The sequence below is a fragment of the Lissotriton vulgaris genome, chromosome 7 (genome assembly GCF_964263255.1).
Source record: "Lissotriton vulgaris chromosome 7, aLisVul1.2, whole genome shotgun sequence".
NCBI lineage: Eukaryota > Metazoa > Chordata > Amphibia > Caudata > Salamandridae > Lissotriton > Lissotriton vulgaris.
Genome location: NC_141695.1, coordinates 1,461,961,752 through 1,461,982,012, shown reverse-complemented (window position 1 = coordinate 1,461,982,012; position 20,261 = coordinate 1,461,961,752). Strand labels below are relative to the sequence as shown.

The window sequence follows — 20,261 nt, the reverse complement described above, 5'->3', positions numbered from 1 at the left end:
CTGAGAACTTGTCAGAGGCAAGAAGTTATAATCTTGTCACTCCCTACTATGGCTCCCCATTGGAGCCAGATACATTTCGAAATCGGCCTGCAGAGTTCAAAAAAAGCTCCTCCGAGTCTTCCAGAAAGCCTTGTGATGACATTTTGTGTGCATGTCAAGTGTAGTGAATGTGTAGTACACATATGTTAGCTCTGCTGTGCGAGTCTGACTACAAGGGCCAGTGAGATCCAGTTACGAAGCAGACAGTGGAAATGTAGTCTATTACACTTGAGTTGTGAAATTATAGCAGATGCCACAGGGCTGGGTGCAAGAGAGATCAATCGGCATAATGATAGATGGAGTTTAAACAACGGAAAGAAAACTGGCTATTCATTCTTATAATTAGCTTTTTCTAAAACATGTTGGAGTAGAAAGAGAATATTTATAGGGACATGTTTATTTTGTCACACTAAATGTAACTGAAGGGAAAAATAGAATCCCGCTGTCTTTTCCTACACATTTTGAGCCTCAGCATCTTTGAATGTAACTTAAACTGATTCTATTTTTGCATCAAATCACTAATTATTGGTGTGTTTAATTTTGATAGATTCTGCTTTTATTCGTCATATCTGCAACCATACGATCTCTTCCATATGAAGGAGCAAGACACCAAAGATCTAAGTGGTTTCTGGCAATGGTGATGGTATAATCGGAGGGAGAGAGAGAGTTGGGTCTCCTGTGAAACGAGAGGGCATGGGACACTGTAGGTGGAAAAAGAGTTTATTTGACCCACACAGATGGTGCAGCGTCGTAACTTCCCTTCAGGCTGTAGTGTGCACGAGACGGTCCCTCTGTCTTCTTTGTGTGATCTGTTGATGCTGAGAGTTATATCCGTATATTGCATAACAATACGGGCAGCGCACCAAAGCATCGCTCCAACATTAGTCTGGTGCGATAAGTTAAAGGTTAAATTAACCTGCCGTGGAGACTGTGTGCAACATACAGTTCTGACAGTCTCCAGTCCACCTTGGTGTCCCGATTGCGCTTCATCCTTCCGAGGTCGATAAACAGATTGCTGCTAATGCGGGCTTTTAATAGCATATAGCATTTAGAGTGCTGCTAAAGTGGGATTCTAATGGCGCTTGGATACGCGGATTACTGATAAATGGGATTGTAATGGTACTTGGATAAACGGAGTGTTGCTAAAGTGAAATTGCATTCGCATTTATAGTTTTCAGCGCTTCAAAGCTGCACCCTTAAACAGTAAGTGCTACTCTTTAAAATCTATTAAAAACGTCTCTAGTTCAGCCTGCTTTGATAGCGTTTAACAAAATGTAGCTAATATTTGTCGGCCCTCTCGGCTTGGGTACTAACTCACAGCTGCTGTCACATCTGTCTTTGATTGACAAGACTTACTTCTGCAGCAGTATATGGGTAACCCAGGATAGTCAGAGCCGGCGGCCAGTGTGCATTGTTTTTACTTATTTATTTCTTTGAATGTCCATGATTGTTGTAGGCCTGGCGGGACAGCCCTGACTTCGCACCTTTACCATTCATAGAAGTCAGCATATTCTTGTCCGCTTACTTAGTTATTTTTCTTTGACTTTGAAGTTACATGCAAAGGACAGATTGGCACTACGTGACTGAAATGGTATGGAATTACTGGAATATTTACCTTGGAAAGGCAGCAGTGAGTGTACTTCTTTTAGCGTGATGTGCTATTAGGGCATGGAGAGAGTTCGAGCATTTTTAAACTTTCTGAATATATGTCCACATTGGATTTATTCATTTGGGCTATTGGAGGCCGTAATTTGTAAAGTGCACATTGCGAGATTTTTTTAACAGATTAAATTTAAATGAGCAGTTTTGGGTGAGCAATGAGTGCGTTATCTTTATAAAAGAAGACATTTAAAATGATGAGAAGGACGCATTGTATGAATTGTGTTAACAATAGTTAATAATGAAGCAAGTTTTAGGCATTTATTTTTGTATGCAAAACACCACAGAACAGCGTGCACTCGTCACGCTCACCAACTACACACAACAAAACACAAACTCACTAGCAGTAGTACAAAGCTTTATTTCGATACTAGAGTGAGAATTTTGAGAAACAAAAAAAATAATTGTTTTAAGTAGCACTGTCCAAGGTCAGGCTATGCCATTAATTGTCCTAAGTTCGTTACACTATCTGGCTAACACCACCATTTCTCCATGGGGGGAGCCTTTGTGTGGCGTCTGACTGCTGTATTTGCAGGAGGACCCAGGCAGGTATGAGGTGCACCCAGGCTTTTCTTCTTGTGAAGCTGCTTTAAAGAGCACTTACAGAGGTCCGGTAAATGTAATTACTTTAATGGCTTTAGCATTAAGGTACGTTTCAAGGCCCCTGACGGTGATCCTAAAAGCAAGTGTGTCGGGCATTCGGCGTAGGTTTTTTTTTTGCTCATGGTGTAAATCTAATGTCGGTCCGTAGGTGTAAAAAAATGGGCAAGTTAGCTTGTTTGGAAATTCGCCCATTAATTCCTCTCACCCCTACTTTCCGCACTTTGAGGTCACAGGTAAAGTTGAACAAGTTTATCTTTCGTAAAATACGGCACACCAAAGAAGCCAGTAGTGCCTACATGGTACAACTTCTATCTGCTCCTTTTCCCTTTCAGACACTGTACATATTCAGACTCAACTTTCGAACCCACAGGGCCATTGCAGGTGGGTGCAGGTAGTCAAAAGACACAAGTGTGGAGCTCATGTTGACTCGTGCTACTCAATTCAATCAGTATGGATATGTGGCCACTGACTGAAAAGAGACAGTAGTTTGTTTCACCCCTTTATAAACGTGTAGTGGATCCAGAAGGAATTAACAAAGGGCCCAATTCACAGAACTATCTTAAGACAAAATCCTAAACTTACTACCATTTACTCATTTTGGTATTCACAAAAAGCACTTACTCTTTAATGATTAAGTGCACTTACTCATTTTGGTATTCACAGGAGGCACTTACTCATCAATGAGTAAGTGCCTACTGTGAATATCAAAATGAGTAAGTGCCTTCTGTGAATACCAAAATGGTAGTAAGTTTAGGATTTTGTCTTAAGTTAGTTCGGTGAATTAGGCCCTAGAACTGCAGCAGGCAATTTCAGGTCTGAAAATGTATAACTTATATCTAGATAGCAACAATTCAAAATGTCATACTGCTGCTAATAGGGTGTGTTCATAGAAGATAATATATCAGAAGCAGGCTCAAAGACCGTTCCACAAACAAGGAAAACACTTATGATTAGCCAACTGCGCATTGATTTTAATTTTATCATTAACAGAATGTGGCCAGACTTATTAAGATGCATGTATGTGCACGTCACAGACCTTACAGTTTTACTACCTGCACAAAATAGCTATTACTTTACCTGAATGTTCAACGCAGTGAAATGTGCTAGTTCTACTATAATAGTAAAAAATCAACATAAATGTGTTTAGAATGTGTTCGGGTATAACGAAAGCCACGTGCAACTGGAGAGTATCTTCTTCAGTCATCTGCAGAGGATAGTGCATGTTCCAAACTCACAGATTCCTGCCACAGCGCGAGGAAAGCCGCAGGGCCGGCTTTAGGGCAGACCAGCATTTCGCGATTCACGAAAAAATCGCGAAATCAGCTGGCAATCGCGATGGCCGCGATATTTACTAAACTGGCCGCAAGAAAAGGTCTTCTGGCAGGTCAAAAAAAATCAAGCCATTTTATTGGCTGTAAGCGCCTACGTCACCTCGTGTACGGCGCTGTACAACCTTGAGAGCTGCATGCTTCCTCCATTACACTATTTCTGAAAGGCGTGCGAGAAAGGGAAAGTGTTGCTTCTCTGCGCTCCAGCTTGCAGGCCGACTGCTGTCCTGTAATTGCAGTAAAGAATGTAAAAAAAATATGAGGATCCCAGCACGGGGACGGGCGGAAAAGCAGAGAAAGAAAAGGACTCTTCACTTCTGCTCTACCACTTCAGCAGCCCTCCCCCTTTCTTTTTTCGTCCCGATTATTCCCTCTGTTTGTCTAGCATCTCCTCATCTCTTCCTGAAAACCGTGATTCTAAGAAACGGTTCTCACCCTCCCTTTCCTTCTTTTGTTAATTTGTTCCCCATGTGAAATGGATCCAAAACAGGAAAACACGGGGATTCTTTAATCTGTTTTCTTAATCTTCTCTGCATTTTTCACCCTCTGCATCTGTAAGTTTAAAGAGGGACTTGAGTTATAGGCGTTTGGTAAACAGCCCTCCACTCCTCAACAATATGCAGAGGTGTACTGCTTGCTGGTACGTTCATAGGGCAGAATCACAAAATCAAACACTGATACATCTGAAATTTACTCCCATTAGTTTACCCCTACCAATGGAATATTTTTCTGACTTTTTGGAGATTCGCAAACATATTTAGGATGAGTTTTGGAAATCTAAAGCAGTCTGACACAATTATTCCCATAAGACAATATTTACTCTCACCTAATTTCCGCTACATATAAAATCCAAGACTAAGGGGGTCATTAGCATGGCGGGCGGACTTTATCAGCCCGCCATACCCCTGGGGAATGAGACCGCCCACAATGCATGCGGCGGTCCAACACATACCATTAGGATGCGCCCGCCACAGTGGCGAGCGCATCCCATATTTCTAACATTGCGGCAGGCGGTGCTGAAAGCACCGCCCGCCGCAATGCCACAAATGCAAGTTGTGCATTTGAATGTACAACGTGACAGGCACTGTGCTGTGCCTGCCACGTTGTACATTCAAATGCAGGGGGTACCATAGGTACCCCCATGTGCACCCCCCACCCCCAAAATACCTGGGGGTCCGCTACAGGCCCCCAATGGGGAATGTCTTTTTCTGACATTTTCCTTTTCCAAACTCATGCAATACAAGACACCAAATTGCCGACAGAACAGTCAGTGGCGTAACGATAATGGCGGGGGCCCCCCTGCAAGGTACCTCTGTGAACTAACATATACTATTCAAATCAAAGAAAAACTTTCACAGGGAGTTTAGACACTGCAGAGTCAAATTTTGGGTAAGGACATGTTTTTCATTGTAGAAAGTAGATAATTGTGTGAGAGTGCTCTTATGTGGATCCCCTAATTATTTGCTGTTTCTGCAATTTTCTTTGAACATGCCTTCTATTTTCGCTTCAGCCCATCTGTGCTTCTGTTAAATGGACCACTCTTTAACTCACTCCTACATCATTTTTAGGGAACGACCCTTATTACCAATCTCACATGCCGTGCACAGTGCTTGAGGGGACCCCCTGGAGTTCGGGGACCCCGCACCTCAGGTTCTGCTGGAACTATTGTTACGCCCCTGCGAATGGGAACTGTGTGACTGCACCTAAAGAGCGAAGGGAGATGCATGACTGAAACCAGAGAGTGAAGGGAGAGGCGTGACTGAAACCAGAGAGTGAAATGTGCTGCATGACTTAAACCAGAGAGTGAAGGGAGCTGTGTGACTGAAACCAGGGAGTGGTGAAAGTGGTGCCCCGCCAGGGGTGCGCACATGGGTGCTAGAACATCCCAGGGAGAAATATGGCCTGCTCCTACGAGGTTAGTAGATTTTAGCTGTGCTTCCGCAGAAATGCAGAATCTAAATAGGCCTATTTCAAAGTGGAATACTATGCTAAAACAGGTTCCATTTTAGGGCTGAAAAGGAATGATTACGAGTAAAATAAAGTGCCGCAATAATGCCGGTAAATTTTCTTTTTTGTGCCGCTAAATTTTTATTTTTATGCCGCAAAATTTGCAAATTTATGCCGCAATATCCTGGGGTCTGACTGAGCGGTGACCTGAAAGGTGGGTCATGCTGTATTTACCAATAACCAAGGATTTAAAAGCACCTGCTGCAGATTTCCCTGTGCGTCCAGCTTTTAGGCAGCAATAAAAATGCCATGATAGCTCGTGTGATTAATATTCCTGCCTGAGAGAGAGAGAGATCGGTAATTTGTCTAGAGGCAGTTTTGACTCGCCATAAAGTAGCGCTAAGGATTAATATGCCTACTGCAAATAACAGATCTGTATTTTATGTGGGTAGCTGAGTGGATTAGTAACGTCAGCCTTTACCATTGCTTTTTCAACAAGTGAAATGTATTTGACAGAGGGCTATGGAGCGATGAGGAGCCCTTTTGCAAGGTGGTAGCAAGAGAATCCGAGGAGGAGGCCATATGGAAGGATGGGGGGCACTAAAAAAGATTGTTGCGCTCGCAGCCACCTGCGCTAAAGCAGGCCCTGGTAATCCATTACAAATCCATTCAACAAATTTGAGCTTATGTCAATTAACTTGCTATATTGGAGAAGCGTGGCTCAGTGGTTAGAGGCGGCAGACCCAGAAGCTGAGATCGGCCGTGGACCAGGGTTCGATTCCCCGCCTCGGCGGGTCTCGGGCTCAAAAATTCCACGGAGTCGACAATTCTCGCTCTGGTGCCTACTCGACTCACGGGGTCACACTCTGCGACTCTGGGCAATAGCTTGCTTAATCTCCACTACGGCCCCTCGCGGCGGGATGCCTGGCTTTCACCTTGTGGATACCCGGCTGGGGTATCTCACAGGGGAATACCAGGACGGGTTCCCTAAGCAAGCGCCTTGAGGCCCCTGGGTTAAAGTGCGCTATATAAATCGAAACACATTTACATTTACATTTACATATTTTCAATTACATAGAGGCATGGCTCGGCAAAGAATCCAGCTGCCTTATAAGACTTCCTCCCTGACAAATTACATTTGCTAAGTTTTCTGAGTCCTTAAATCTTTATCTCATTCTTCGTGACATTTTACACCAAATTTCGATTCCTAGTAATTGAAACTTTTATTTTATTTTTAATACAGTCCTGTATTATATGGCCTGTTCAGTCAGACCTGTTCCCATATGTAACACCTGGCATAATCACAGGGATCAACTGCTCGTGGTACACGACAAGGACAACAGGGAAGAAAGATTAGTCTGTGTCACCACATTTAATACCAAGAGCAACCAAATCAAGAAAGCCATAAACCGACATTGGCATTTAGTGCAAGATGAGGTAGGAGGCCTTCCAACACCCTTACATGCCTTCAGAAAAGGGAAGAGTATCAGGGACCACTTGATTAAATCACACCTCTCTTTCACATCAGCCCCATCTCAAACTACACTTTGGGGATTACCACCAGTACTGGGACACAAAAAATGCGGGAACTGTAAAGCTTGCCCCCTCACCATCGAATGCACGACCTTTTCGCATAATGATCAGACACATACACTGCAAACACACAGCAACTGCAATACCACAGGGGTAATTTATGCGATTCTGTGCCCCTGTGGGTTCATGTATGTGGGACAGACCATACAGCGAGTCAAGTGCAGGATTCTCCAACATGTCAGTCGGATACGATGTAAAACAGTGGGAGCTCCACTGGTACAACACTTCACGACATTCCAACACCCACCTGATAGTATCAGATGGTGGGTCGTGGAAAAGGTACATGTAAACCCACGAGGAGGTGAACTACAGAGCATTCTAAGCAGAAGAGAGTGCCGGTGGATATACCTTCTAAACACGGCACATAAGGGGCTCAATGAGTTAGAGGAGATCAACAGACAAGTGGCTATTCTCTGAGTTTGGTCCCCCTATCATTGTGTAGAATTGACTATAAGAATATACTGAATTATTGTTTTGTTTGTCTGTCCCTGTTTTGTAAATATATGCCATACCTTTGGTTATATGAAACACCAAGTTACTGTTCGTCTGTCCATTCTATGTTGTAAATATGCTGTAAATACTACAATTGTATTGCCTATGTAAATAAGTTTGGTTTTAATTAGGCCATACTATGTAAATTCTGTTGGGCATTGAGAATTGTCAACCGGCCGTCCCAACCCAAGATGGCCGTCTCGTTTTCTTCCAAGACTGAGTCAATCATTGATACGATGAGGTTTTATAAGGGATTAGACACATCCAACTGGGTAATCATGTAGTCAGTAGTGGTTTACGCATATTATGCATTTATCTTCTGGCCATTGCATAATTTATAACTTCTTAATAATTGTGCCCAAATGTCACTACTTTAAAACATAAGAACGGATAAATGCCGTTACGCGCGTCATGATGCTTAATATAATGTTTTGTGACCGATAACACAATGAGCCCTTGCAAGAAACGGGTTAGTCCGTCTCCGCTTTCCGTTACCCATGAGGCAATCGGACTACATGTAACTAGGTTGCCTGGCAACGCTCTGATTTACTCGCCGAGCATTCCCGTCGAGGCTCTTGACAGACGCGCTTCTCCTTTGAAGACCACGGACTTAACCTTGGTAAGCCTGTCCGTCTGTTCGTGTCCCACGCGTTACGATTACCTAGTTCAGTTCTGGTCAAAAATCGGTAAATTAACACGAGGTTCTCTTTTCAGAGGCCCGTTTTGGCTGACATCGATTTAGCGACCCCTCTACCCGAGACAACAAAGTCTTTCAGGTAATGGATTCTCCTTGTATCTATGATTGTCTGCATACCGCCATTACTTTCGGATGCCTCCTTCACTACTTGGTTCTATTTGTTGCAGGCCATTTGATTAATTCATGAGGAGGTGCCTGCCTTTGACACTACCCAATACTTAAGATTGGGACTGGAAATTAAGATATGTAGTGCCACATGATTACCCATCGGTTTTAAAAAACCCCAACAAGAACCAAGAGGTAATTTATTTAATTATAATATCTCCCGCCTGATTTGCAAACTAGGTCTGTATATGTTTTTACAAATAGGCTCCATTTTGATTTTCCAGACCACTTGGATAACTCCCCTGGAAACTTTAGGACTGAGTATATGTGGAGTGGGAAACTTGACCATTATCTCCCAGGAGGGTAAGCATCTTTGGAATTTTGCCCCTTTTTAAGCAACTAGGCAGCAGCCCAAACCCTAATGGGTTTTTATATATTCTTCACAGGGTCACCTATGGGATCCCTATTGTCCCGTCCCCACCTGTCCTGAAGAAGACTCGCATGGCCCAGGAAAAAACGACCGCATGGCCGCTAGTCGAGTCGAAACGTCGACATTTCATTATCTAACCTGGACCACTGACTGTATCCCCCTTGTAGATATAGTGCAGACAATTTTTGCCATCTGTTGTCTAGTAATAATTAAGGAGGTTATGCTGATTAATTGAAGTGACCAGGTTATATGGTTCCGGCCTTCTTTGGCTGGTGTTTATTTTGAATTGCTTGAAGTACAATTTCTTAAATCTGTGTGATTCTTTTCCGTTCATCTTATCACGTTCACTTTTCTTTGACACCCTTTATTTGCTTTACTGCACATTCTTAATACGGGACAATGCATAAAAAAAGTACATAACACTGTGAATTGTGCTTTCGCTTCAAAAAATGTGACAATAGATTGAAATATTGCATATTGTGTTTCCGTTACGAATCTCAGACAATAGATTAAAATATTGTGTATACATCTTGAGTCTGCTGCTGTTGCCTAGTCTCTATCTCTTTTTTCATTAATTGATCTGGGCGGTTAAAATAATCGACGCCTTCTGATTCATAAAATTGTGATTTTTCGTGTTTAAAAATAATAGGTCTCGGACCACTGTTTGTTTATACTACCCATATGTAACACAGCTGCTTATAATGTTAAGGCAATGGTTAGTTGATCTAACGAATTGTATAGTTACCAACATTACCTAGCTCTTTGGTCATGCACCCACCATTGCCAGCCATATATGTTTGACATCGTTCATTGCGCCTTCCATGAACATCAAAAACGTATTCCTGTTTTATCCTTTTCATGTCTTCTATTCTAGCAAATGTGTAGAATCCTTGGGGATACTGACCTTGCCCATGAAGCAAATATACAAGGAGCAGAGCGGGGCACAGACAACATTGGCTTTCACACAGCTTGTTCGCAAAGCGGCACCCTGTAGTCGATACAGCCCGGCTCCCAAAACTTGGCTTTTTAATCAGTGATTTCTTCAAATTCTTTTTAGAATTATCATCAGCTCTACCCTGGTCACTAAAGCTGCAAGGCGCCTCAAGACATTTGTGCGCTTTATAAGTCACTAGCAGCCCGTCCCGACCTTGTCCGGGAGCAATCAGGCTTCAGGCCCCCGCCCGCCCCAACGTTGTCCGTGGGTCCCCCGGATCCTTCTTTCTATATTGCAGTATTATACCTCTATGTTTCCTTTGTACGCTTTTGTAACCTGCACACGTCACTTTTTCCTCATGTAATGCACCGTTTGCTAGCTCTTGTATTTTGTTGGCTCACGATTTTCACTTTTGTAATGCACTCACTTTTGTAATGTCCGTGGGTCCCCCGGAGCCTTTCTTCATATATTGCAGTATTATACCTCTGTTTCCTTTGTACGCTTTTGTAACCTGCACACGTCACTTTTTCCTCATGTAATGCAACGTTTGCTACCTCTTGTATTTTGTTGGCTCACGATTCTCACTTTTGTAATGCACTCACTTTTGTAATGCATGGTTTGCTACCTCTATTGCTTCATTTAATGCTCACCGCTCCTCCTCGCCTGTATTTCACCTACGCTCACCGCTCCTCCCCGCCTGTATTTCACCTACGCTCACCGCTTCTCCCCGCCTGTAGCTTTTGTATTTCACCTACCTCATTCGCCGCTTACCGCTCCTCCCCGCCTGTCCGCCGCTCCTCGCCGCTCCTCACCGTGCTCCTCCCCGCCACTTTTTCCTCATGTAAAGCACCGTTTGTTAGCTCTTGTAGGTTGTTGGCTTACGATTCTCACTTTTGTAATGCACTCACTTTTGCAGTTTGCTACCTCTTTTGCTTCATTTAATGCTCACCGCTCCTCCCCGCCTGTATTTGACCTACGCTCCCCGCTCCTCCCCGCCTGTATTTCACCTACGCTCACCGCTCCTCCCCGCCTGTATTTAACCTACGCTCACCGCTCCTCCCGGCCTGTAGCTTTTGTATTTCACCTACTTCATCCGCCGCTTACCGCTCCTCCCCGCCTGTCCGCTGCTCCTCGCCCTCCTCACCGCCTGTCCGCCGCTCATCCCCGCCTGTCCGCCGCTCCTCCCCGCGCTCATGTCCGCCGCTCCTCCTCGCGTTCGCCGCTCCTCCCTGGCTCCTGATGTCAGCACGCATGTCGCGGCCGGCCGGCGCTACTTCCAAGGGACTACTTTTTTTTAAAGTAAATATTTTAAATAACGTATAATTTTTTTATTTTATATAGCCTATGTCCATCTACAGACCCTGCCAATTACAACGATGTATCGGGTATTTGGATTGGCGCTGTCGTTCCCGAGTTTACCCGCTTCAAAGGTTCAAAGTTCTTCCTTTATAATAGTAGTATAGATAAAATATCTTAAAAAGCACATTGGCAGTTAAAAATACAATTCATTTTTAAAAGACATTAGATAAACACTTAAACAGGAGTACAACAGTAAAAGATCATTAAACCAATTACAGCTTTGGACACAGTTAAAAAGTAGTCGCCTTGTAAAATTATCTTAAGTCTTTCAGTCTGATCACCCACGCCCAACTAAGGAATTTAGCCACCCCGCAGGCTAGGGTGGTGTTAGGATCTGTCTGTAAAATTCTGAGGGCAGAAGAATGATTCTTGGTCTCAAGCTGGCGGCAAACAGGTTTTAACCATTTCGAGCTAGGTTTATTATAAGCGCGACATACAAAGAAAAAGTGTGGGATAGTTTCAGGTGCGTCGGTACAAAACGGGCAATCAACAGGTGTTTGGTTGGGTGGTTTCCACTTGCAGGTGCGTTCATGAACCGGAAGAGTTCCCAGTCTGAACTGAATGTAAAGTGCCCTATCTCTGGGTTTCCTAATGAAATCCAGGTAGGGTTCAAGACGATGTACTGTCTTGTGTAGACGGAACTCATCTGTCAACCTGCCCAGGTTAGTATCTCTAGAATCTTGGGCATCAACCCATAACCAATAGGCTCTCTTAATTTCCAGTTTTGACACCGATACACCCGACTCCCATGCAATGTTAAAACCAATAGCCAATAAAAACTTCTTTACCCTAGTAAGCCAAACAATTTTATGGGACCCCTGCATATTCATGACTTCTCTAAGGCCATCTGCATAGCTAGATAGCTCAGGTGTACGCCACAAACGGGCCCAATAGAGAAGCGGGCGCAAGATAATAATATCTTTAATTGATCGGCGTCCCATGTCGCACTGGAGTGGTTTGCTTGGAGTACCCCTAGGTAATGAAACAAGCTCTCTAAAAAACTTATTTTCAGCCGTAACAAGGGGATCAACGTTGTTGAAACACCAGAGCTCAGCTCCCTACAATGCACAACCTTCTGCTTTTGCAGCATAAATCTCCAGTGCAGGTGCTATGGGTCTGGATATTGAGGCTCTATGTTTTCTCCCAATGACTCCCAGAACACGCTTGTGATTCAAGGCCATTTTCTTAATGTGTGGGTGCCATTTCAATTGATCAGATATCCTTATCCCTAGATAGTCAAATGTTTTAACACGCTCTAGGGGCACCTCGTCAAGTGTAAGCGTACAGTTGGCTTTCCTGCTAAGGTTAAAATAAAGGAGCTTGGTTTTGGTTGCATTAATTGCCAAGCCCCTTAAGTTACAAAATGTACAAAAGCGATCTAAAAGCTTCTGGAGCCCCATTGGTGTTTTAGATACCAATAGCGTATCGTCCGCAAAGAGCATGGCAGGAACTTTGACACCAGCCAGGAAAGGGCATCAGCATCAATATCAGACAAAAATGAAACAACCCCATTAACAAACAACAAAAAAAGGGTCGGCGCCAGGACGCATCCCTGGCGGACACCTCTATTTACCGGGATTTTGTTGGTTTTCTGCTCCTGTGTACCCCACCGGATGCATGCATAATTTCCATCATGCATACGGGCCAACAAATTCAGAATGAGCAAGGGAAACCCCATCTCCCGCAAAACCGTCCACAGGTGCTCTCTGGGAACCAGGTCAAACGCAGTCTTTAAGTCAATAAAGGCCAAATACAGACCGCCCTTGCCAATGGTTACTATCTTCCAGTGCAACAAAACCAGCCTAAATGCCTGGTCAACAGTGCTTGTGCACACCCTAAAACCTGCCTGGAATTGGGAGATGATGTTGTTCTCCTCCGCCCATGAGAGGAGCCTCCCCAGAAGTACCCTGCCAACCACCTTCTGGCCAGCATCAATGAGGCTGATTGGACGATAGTTGGCAGGGTCTCCCCTTGGTCCCTTCTTATAAATTGGGATCACCTCGGCCCCTTTCCAAGAGCTCGGAACCGGAGACCCTTGAAGAAGGGCATTAATCAAAAGGGAGAAGAACTTAGCCCATTGCTCGATATTGGCACAGAATAGATCGGCTGGGATGCCATCCTGGCCCAGTGCCTTCCCAGATACAATTTTGTTAATGGCTGCCTCAACCTCTTTTTGCCCTACAGGATCGATGAAGGACAAAGTGTTCATCATGGGTGATGTATCGTGTCCAAGGGGCCCACTATTATCTATTACCCCTACCCCTTCATACAGACTCCTGAAGTGGTCAAACCATTCCCCATCAGTAATATGATTGGGTATTGGTTCAGTGTCGCCACCGTTTGAGCTTCTGACCAAAGCCCAAAACCGCTCACCGTTTTTAGACTGACTAGCCAACTTCAGCTCCTCCCAATGGGAGTCATCCCAAGCCCTCTTTGCCACCAGTAGTGCTCCGTATACTGAGATCGGGCTAAGCAAACCTCAACAGCATTGCGAGTTTTAATGGCAGATATCAATTTGGATTTTGCCCCCCTACAGTCCTGATTATATCCACTTGGCTGCAGGGTTCCTGCTCCTGGGTTGGCTTGTGGCCCGAGTATCAAGGAGAAGAGCGCCCATCATATCAATTGTTTCAGCATAAATCACATCAGCCTGACAGGGTCCCAATTCGTTAATGCAAATTGTGGAGAGCTTCACGGTCTGGTCTCTTACAATCTCCCCAAGGGCGCTGGTTTTTTGTTCATCTAAGATGAATTTTTGCCATTTGATGAATCTTCTACAATTGGAAGGTATTATTTCCCTGGTCAGCATCCTCAGTCTGCTACTAGACTGAGGCTTCCCATTAAACAACTGATTCTGCATAAAAAGGGACAAGGGATTATGGTCGCTATGGATAGATGGGATGACAATCATGTCACTCACATGTTTCCATAGCCTCTTGTCAACCAAGATGTAATCTATTCTGCAAGCGCAGGAAACCCTATTGTAAGTGTGGGCTCCCGAAAAATCAGATGGCGTGCGCCTGTTAACAGCTACTAGGGCATGCTCCATTATTAGGGCATTCATTTGAATGACAATCGGTGTCCATTTTTTAATTGGAGCGATCGTCAATTGCGGTATGCCCCATCTAGCATCCTCATCATGAAATCCTCCAGCACCATCCACAGCCAGCGGTTTGAAAGTGCAGTTAAAATCGCCGGCAATTAGGGACAGGGAGTCAGTGGGGCAACTTAAAAGTGAGTCTGCTACAGGGAAATAGTTGGAGATTTAGCCCCCCCCTTGCAGACCTCTGGCATAAATATTAAAAAGCTCCAGGATCACTGTAGCCTGAGGATCCCTAATCGTTAGCCTCATCAGGTCCATTGCTGTACTTTGGTGGTGGGTAATTTTACAATATAGCGCAATTTTGACCCAAATTAACAGTCCGCCTGACGGGCGACCCCGCCCAGAAGAGATAGTTGGAGCATAAAAGGATGAATAGCCAGACTATACATTGGCTCAAGGCACCAAGTTTCCTGGAAAATGCACATGTCATATTTATCAATAAGGTTATTCCAATCAGGAAGTAGTACTTTTTTGCGCAAGCCCGCTACGTTCCATGAAATAATGTTAAGGTTACCATTATAACCATTAACGGGAACAGCATCAACATGTAGCGAGACTAACCCCTGGACAGAACCTTTGTCACTAGCCACAGTTGGAATCAAACGGCAAGCCAATACAAGCACTGTAGGAGGCTCCGTGAGCCCGTCATTACCATTTCCTGCCAGAACAGTGGAGTCCAGAGAAGTCATCAGGCCCAAAGGGTGATCTAAACCTTGGACATTATCCTTATTACCCCCATGTGTTAGAGTGGCCAAGGTTGGGAATGGAGTATCATAAAGTTCTGGTAACCTGAAGGGACTATTATTGATGGTTCTAGAGGGGACAATTGCAACAGGAGAAACCCCTACCTGTACCGGAAGTCAGTCAACAGCTTCCAGTCCGCTGTACCGGTTTTGGCAGGGGATAAAAGATGGAACAAACTCACTAGCACAAAAAAAACTTTCATGTGCACACGCATATAAAATAAAACGTGGACAAGTGGTAAGCCAAATAGAGACGAAAAAGTAATCGAAAACTAGAGCAAGAACTATGGGAGGGAGTATGAAAGAGGCCCCACGCAGGTCCCAGCTTTATTGCCCTCTCCTGAACTGGCAAGGTCGAGGGTTAACATTTATTCTTCACTATTTAAGTGGTGTAATCTCTTTTAAAGTATATCCCTACTACCCTGCATCACACTGTAAAATGTAGTCAACCCTGCTGCATAATTTAGTACTTCCTGTTGAATAATTCCAGAGGACCTGATTAAAGTGCTGCTGCTCTTTCGGTCCTTGAGAGAGGTGGAGAGAAGCAAAGGAGAGAGATGGGAGGGTGATAGGGGTCATAAGGAGGTGGCTGGGGCATTGCTGGGTGTATTGCATTATTAACCTTCCTGCTTCCTCAAATTTGCTTGAAAATGCTCCATTTATCCACTATTTTTTAGGTAGTAAACGTAGGTTGTTCAGGCTTGCTTGCTACGCTCGCTCTCCTCAGTGCAGTACAGCAATAATTTCTCGCCCTACCACTTTCAAATGTCACCAGCCGCGCCTGCTGTTTAAAATCAAGTGACATTTATTGCCCCAAAGAATAATTGTGTCAAAAAATGTATATCATCCGTAAAGGACTTGAGCACACTTTTTCTTTCTATAAGGAAATAACAAGCAGGGACACAGAGGAAGTATGTTGCCAGAGAAAGCACAATGGAGAAGAGGAAAAGATTTAGCAATGTCAGGAATGGACAAAGAGCATAAAGAGACTTTACCATTGAGGAGGTTTCTCTCCATAAAGCACTGATGTCGGATGAATGTACAACTCATGGTCATCTCGAAGAGTCCTTAGGAAAAGAAAGGACAATATTTCAAACACAAACTTCACTCCTTAAGAGACAGGCACTAAAGGCCCAACAAAAAATGTCAGTACCTATTATAAAGATCTTGCCAGTGTGAATATATACATCTTTAGTACTATCTTCTTCTCATGTTTTCCATATAACACTCAGACTATATTCCCACTGACAATTTTCTTCCACATGTCAACAATTAGAAAACAGCAATGTCCTTTTCTCCCACCATCACCTAGGTTTCCATCTAAAGGAATATGATTTTAAGGAACTTCAAAATTCTGATTATTAACTATGTATTTTATAAGGATTGGCTGTATAATATATTCTATATAGCTTAAAGGACTTTTTAAAGTCCGAAATACATTGTTAATGGATTCACTGATTTACATGAAGGTTTTGTAATTTGCATTTATAAGTGTTGTCAATGTTCTTTTTTACAACATAACAACTTCTCTAAATACTTTGGGCCAGATTCACAAAGTTTCTTACGACTCATATAATTACGAGTGCGGAGTCCCAGCACTCTAGTAAGAATCTCCACCTCAAGTGCAGAGATTCCACTCCAAGTGCGGGGACTGCACACTTGTAACTTTATGAGTTACAAATCCCTTTGTGAATCGAGCACTTTTTTGAGAATTCACATTAGCCTCTGTGTACTGATGAGAAAACAGAGCATCCTTTATTTCATGACGTTCATTCTGACACACAGATATTTTAATTACCAGGCACTCTTACACAATATAATACTCGACTTTTGCTAAGGAAAAGCAACCATACTTCATCAAGCAGGAACATTTTCCAAGTTAAAAAAGGAAACGTTCTTGAGATATTGTACAATTCTGAAGGTTCCTCATCAAAAAAGTAAAATACTATTATTTGAATAATGTTTTTAAGAGCTAACTAATAATAGGTATGAATAGATTCATTCTGATCACCATAATAACTATGCCTTTCTGACATGTACTACTCCACATCTCTTAGCAAACTATTCCAAGAGGGACCCCTACATTTTCATTTGTATATTTTTTGCAATGTCTTGTTTGCCAATGCCTATCTCTTATCTTTTCTATCCTATTTTTGTGGGAACTCCTATTGTGACCCTAACATCTGGACAGTTGGATGATGTAAATAGTTAAAAAAAAAAATTAAAACTAAGAACCAGAATTATGCAGAACAAGTCCTAGGAAGTTGGATACAAATATATGAGCCTGAGCTTAAGCAAACAAAGTAGATTCTGGGATTGAGTTGTAGCTGTGGCTTGTGGTAAAACAGGTTGTGAGGGACTAAAGAAGGAGGTGATACAGCTAGGTTGGGAGTTGGATTAGTAGCAATAAACACGATCATTGGGAAATGGGCTACGTTAGGCAGACAGTAAAGAGTGATGCCTGTTGGTGCAAATGGAAGGAATGAGTGGTTGAGTGGAACTGGAGTAATGGCCTAAGGGACAGAGCAGAAATGGGGGTAGCAACATAGATGAAGGAAGGTAAATAAAAGAAGAGAGTGAGGAAGCTGGGTTTGAAGCTGACTGTGTGACCGAGCTGGGGCAAAGTGTAACAGTCAGAGCTGAAGGATGATTAGGTCATGCTGAGATGGTCATAAACTTAGACAAGGCTGAAGGGGCCAGGGTACAACTTCAAGGGAAATAAAGAATACTGGCCTAGGGACGGAATGTATGAGCACAGGTTGACAGGCATGGATGATGGTGATAGTGTAGGAGATGTGGTGCGAACTTGGGCAAATAACTATGGAGGGTAGCAGTTGAGTGAGACAAAGTAGGAGCTGAAGCAGAGGTGGCGGAGGCATATTGAAGAAGAATGTCGATGAGATAAGGATGGTATGTACAGAGTAAAAGCTGTATCTCAATGCCTGGAGATACTATAGCTAAGGGAACAGAATGACAAAATGAGGTGAAAGACTCAATACATTGGGGTATGGCTGAAGGGTAAAGTAGATGCTTGGCCTGAGGGGATAGGAGAACAGTGAGTAGAAGGTAGGGCTGAGCATGGCTAATTGTTGGGGGTTGGCGGGCAGAGAATTTCTAGGAACTGATTGGACAAAAAGTAGAAATTGGAGGCATAGAGATAAATGGTGGGAATGTTTTGTATGTAGTCAACAAGGACTCAATAAAAACAGCGTACTTTTAGTGGAAGTGGCTAAAATGAACTCTGCCTGTGATCTGCTACCAAATGAAAGGGCAGCTCATCTGGCGGCATGCACCTTGGTGGTTGTAAAAGAAAGAGTTTGATGAAGTCTTTGCTGAGAAAAAAACAATTTCATATTGAATGAACCACCAGGAGGCCAAAAAGAGAGACAGGGGACCCTAAAACTGAATATTTGAATATTCTGTCCAATACACTCTATTGAACTCTTTATGGAATAACAGTCTGATTCCACTACTCAGGAAGAGCTGACAGTATAGATTACCTGTATACTCCTGTAGAGTGCAACTTGGCAGCATTAGCAAAGAACCCCGACACTATACACCTGAGAATTGGATCTGGATCACCTGGGAAAAAAAAGAATAGTAAAAAGATTTGAGGTATACCCTGTGAATCTGATGCGAAATCTAAATCAAGCGATTGATGTCAAAACAGCATCACTTTTTGTATGCCAAACATTGCATGGTGCTAGCCTTGACTTTCATGTGCAGTCAGAGTGAAAATACAAAATACCGTTTTCAAATGAATCAAGCATTCCATGGTGCAAAGGCAATAGAGGGAAGGGTGTTTGCTTCACCCATTCTTACAGAGTTTCAGAAATGCACATACATTGTAAACTCTTAAAGGTCAATGTAAACCGGTGTATGTTTATGTTATACGCATGTGGGAGGAGCAGTGATAACATTTATATAGCGCTTCATATTCATGGTGCCGCGTTCAAAGAGTATTACTGATACAGATAGCACACTACACAGTGGTGTGCATTTGCAGTGGCCGTGTTGTATTTGCCGTAAGGTTTTGGTGTTGTGTATGAGTGACTAGAGAGGTGTTCTCTACTAACCTGACTAATGGTAAACCGCTCACCAATGTGATGAAGGAGATGTATGTGAGAGATAGGCACCATCATGCTATGATTATACTTCTCTTTTATATACAAGATCATTGTGCAGGTCCCACAGTAAGTCTGCACTGAATACATAAGGCTTTCTTTCTTCTATTTTTCGCAATCCAGGCTATGTCCTCTTTAAGGTTTTTCAGTACAAGATAAAGAGGAGACAGATATAAGAGGATTAGAGAGCGTAGAGCTCTGCCTAAGTGAACTATAAATTATGGCAATTATTGCTGTTTCTATATTGTGATTATTGTGTTCTCACCATGTATCACAATGTCACTGAGCCATGCTGTTCGATTCATTATATATTTTGATTGTATTGCGAGCAGTATTAGTCAATGGGGATACCCAGTAACATGCAGAACCTGGGGACTATATCATTAAGCAAACAGTACTTCTGCCACAACACACTTTACAAAATTGACCTTTTATCCCCTTACACCATGAAATTACACTAAATGTTTGCAAAAAGATCAGTCTAAACACATACTCAAGAAAAAGAGATACAAATTAATTGTATTACTAGAACCAAATTTGAACTTTATATGTTAAAGAATCATGTCATTTCAAAACAGGACATATCATACGTCAATTCAAAAACAGGACATATACACAGAATAAGTGGGACATGAAAAATGAAGTGAATTGTACATCTATCACAACACAATACAATAGATACATGAATTATTTACATGACAAACAGTTACATATAAACATAGTGTGAAAATATGATAATCTCAGGATGACGTACGGTTGTATTCCGTAATATTTGTAGTGGTTAAAGGGGACTAGAGCTTCTAATTGGGCGTCGACGTTTCGACCCTTATATTATTGTGCAAGATGAAAAACATCAAACTAGGGTCTTCTTCAGGACAAGAAAAATATAGCCTGTGTATAGCCTTATGGTCCCAGAGGGAATCCAATAGTAGAAAGAGGGCTTATCAATTACTTCCTCTTAGAGCTTGTGAGTAGCTCCCGATTAAGTTGAAGAAAAAAGGAGGGGAACGGCGGGCACAGCGTGCTCTCATACAACATCTGGAGTCAAGCGCTCAGAGAGATCCGGTAGTTCCAGGAAAAAAATCAGGGCAGTCTGCCTCCTTAA

The 20,261-nt window shown here is 43.0% G+C and overlaps 1 protein-coding gene across 1 annotated transcript in view; it reads right to left on the bottom strand.

The window, feature by feature from the left end:
* The window catches only part of DHX35 (DEAH-box helicase 35), a 593,749-nt gene that overhangs the window by 52,159 nt on the left and 521,329 nt on the right, over positions 1–20,261 (bottom strand). The window contains exons 19-20 of the mRNA XM_086932268.1: positions 18,533–18,614; positions 16,028–16,099 (exon numbers count right to left, since the gene is read on the bottom strand). Coding sequence (XP_086788394.1) covers positions 16,028–16,099; positions 18,533–18,614 — 154 coding nt within the window. The remainder of the gene's footprint in view (positions 1–16,027; positions 16,100–18,532; positions 18,615–20,261) is intronic.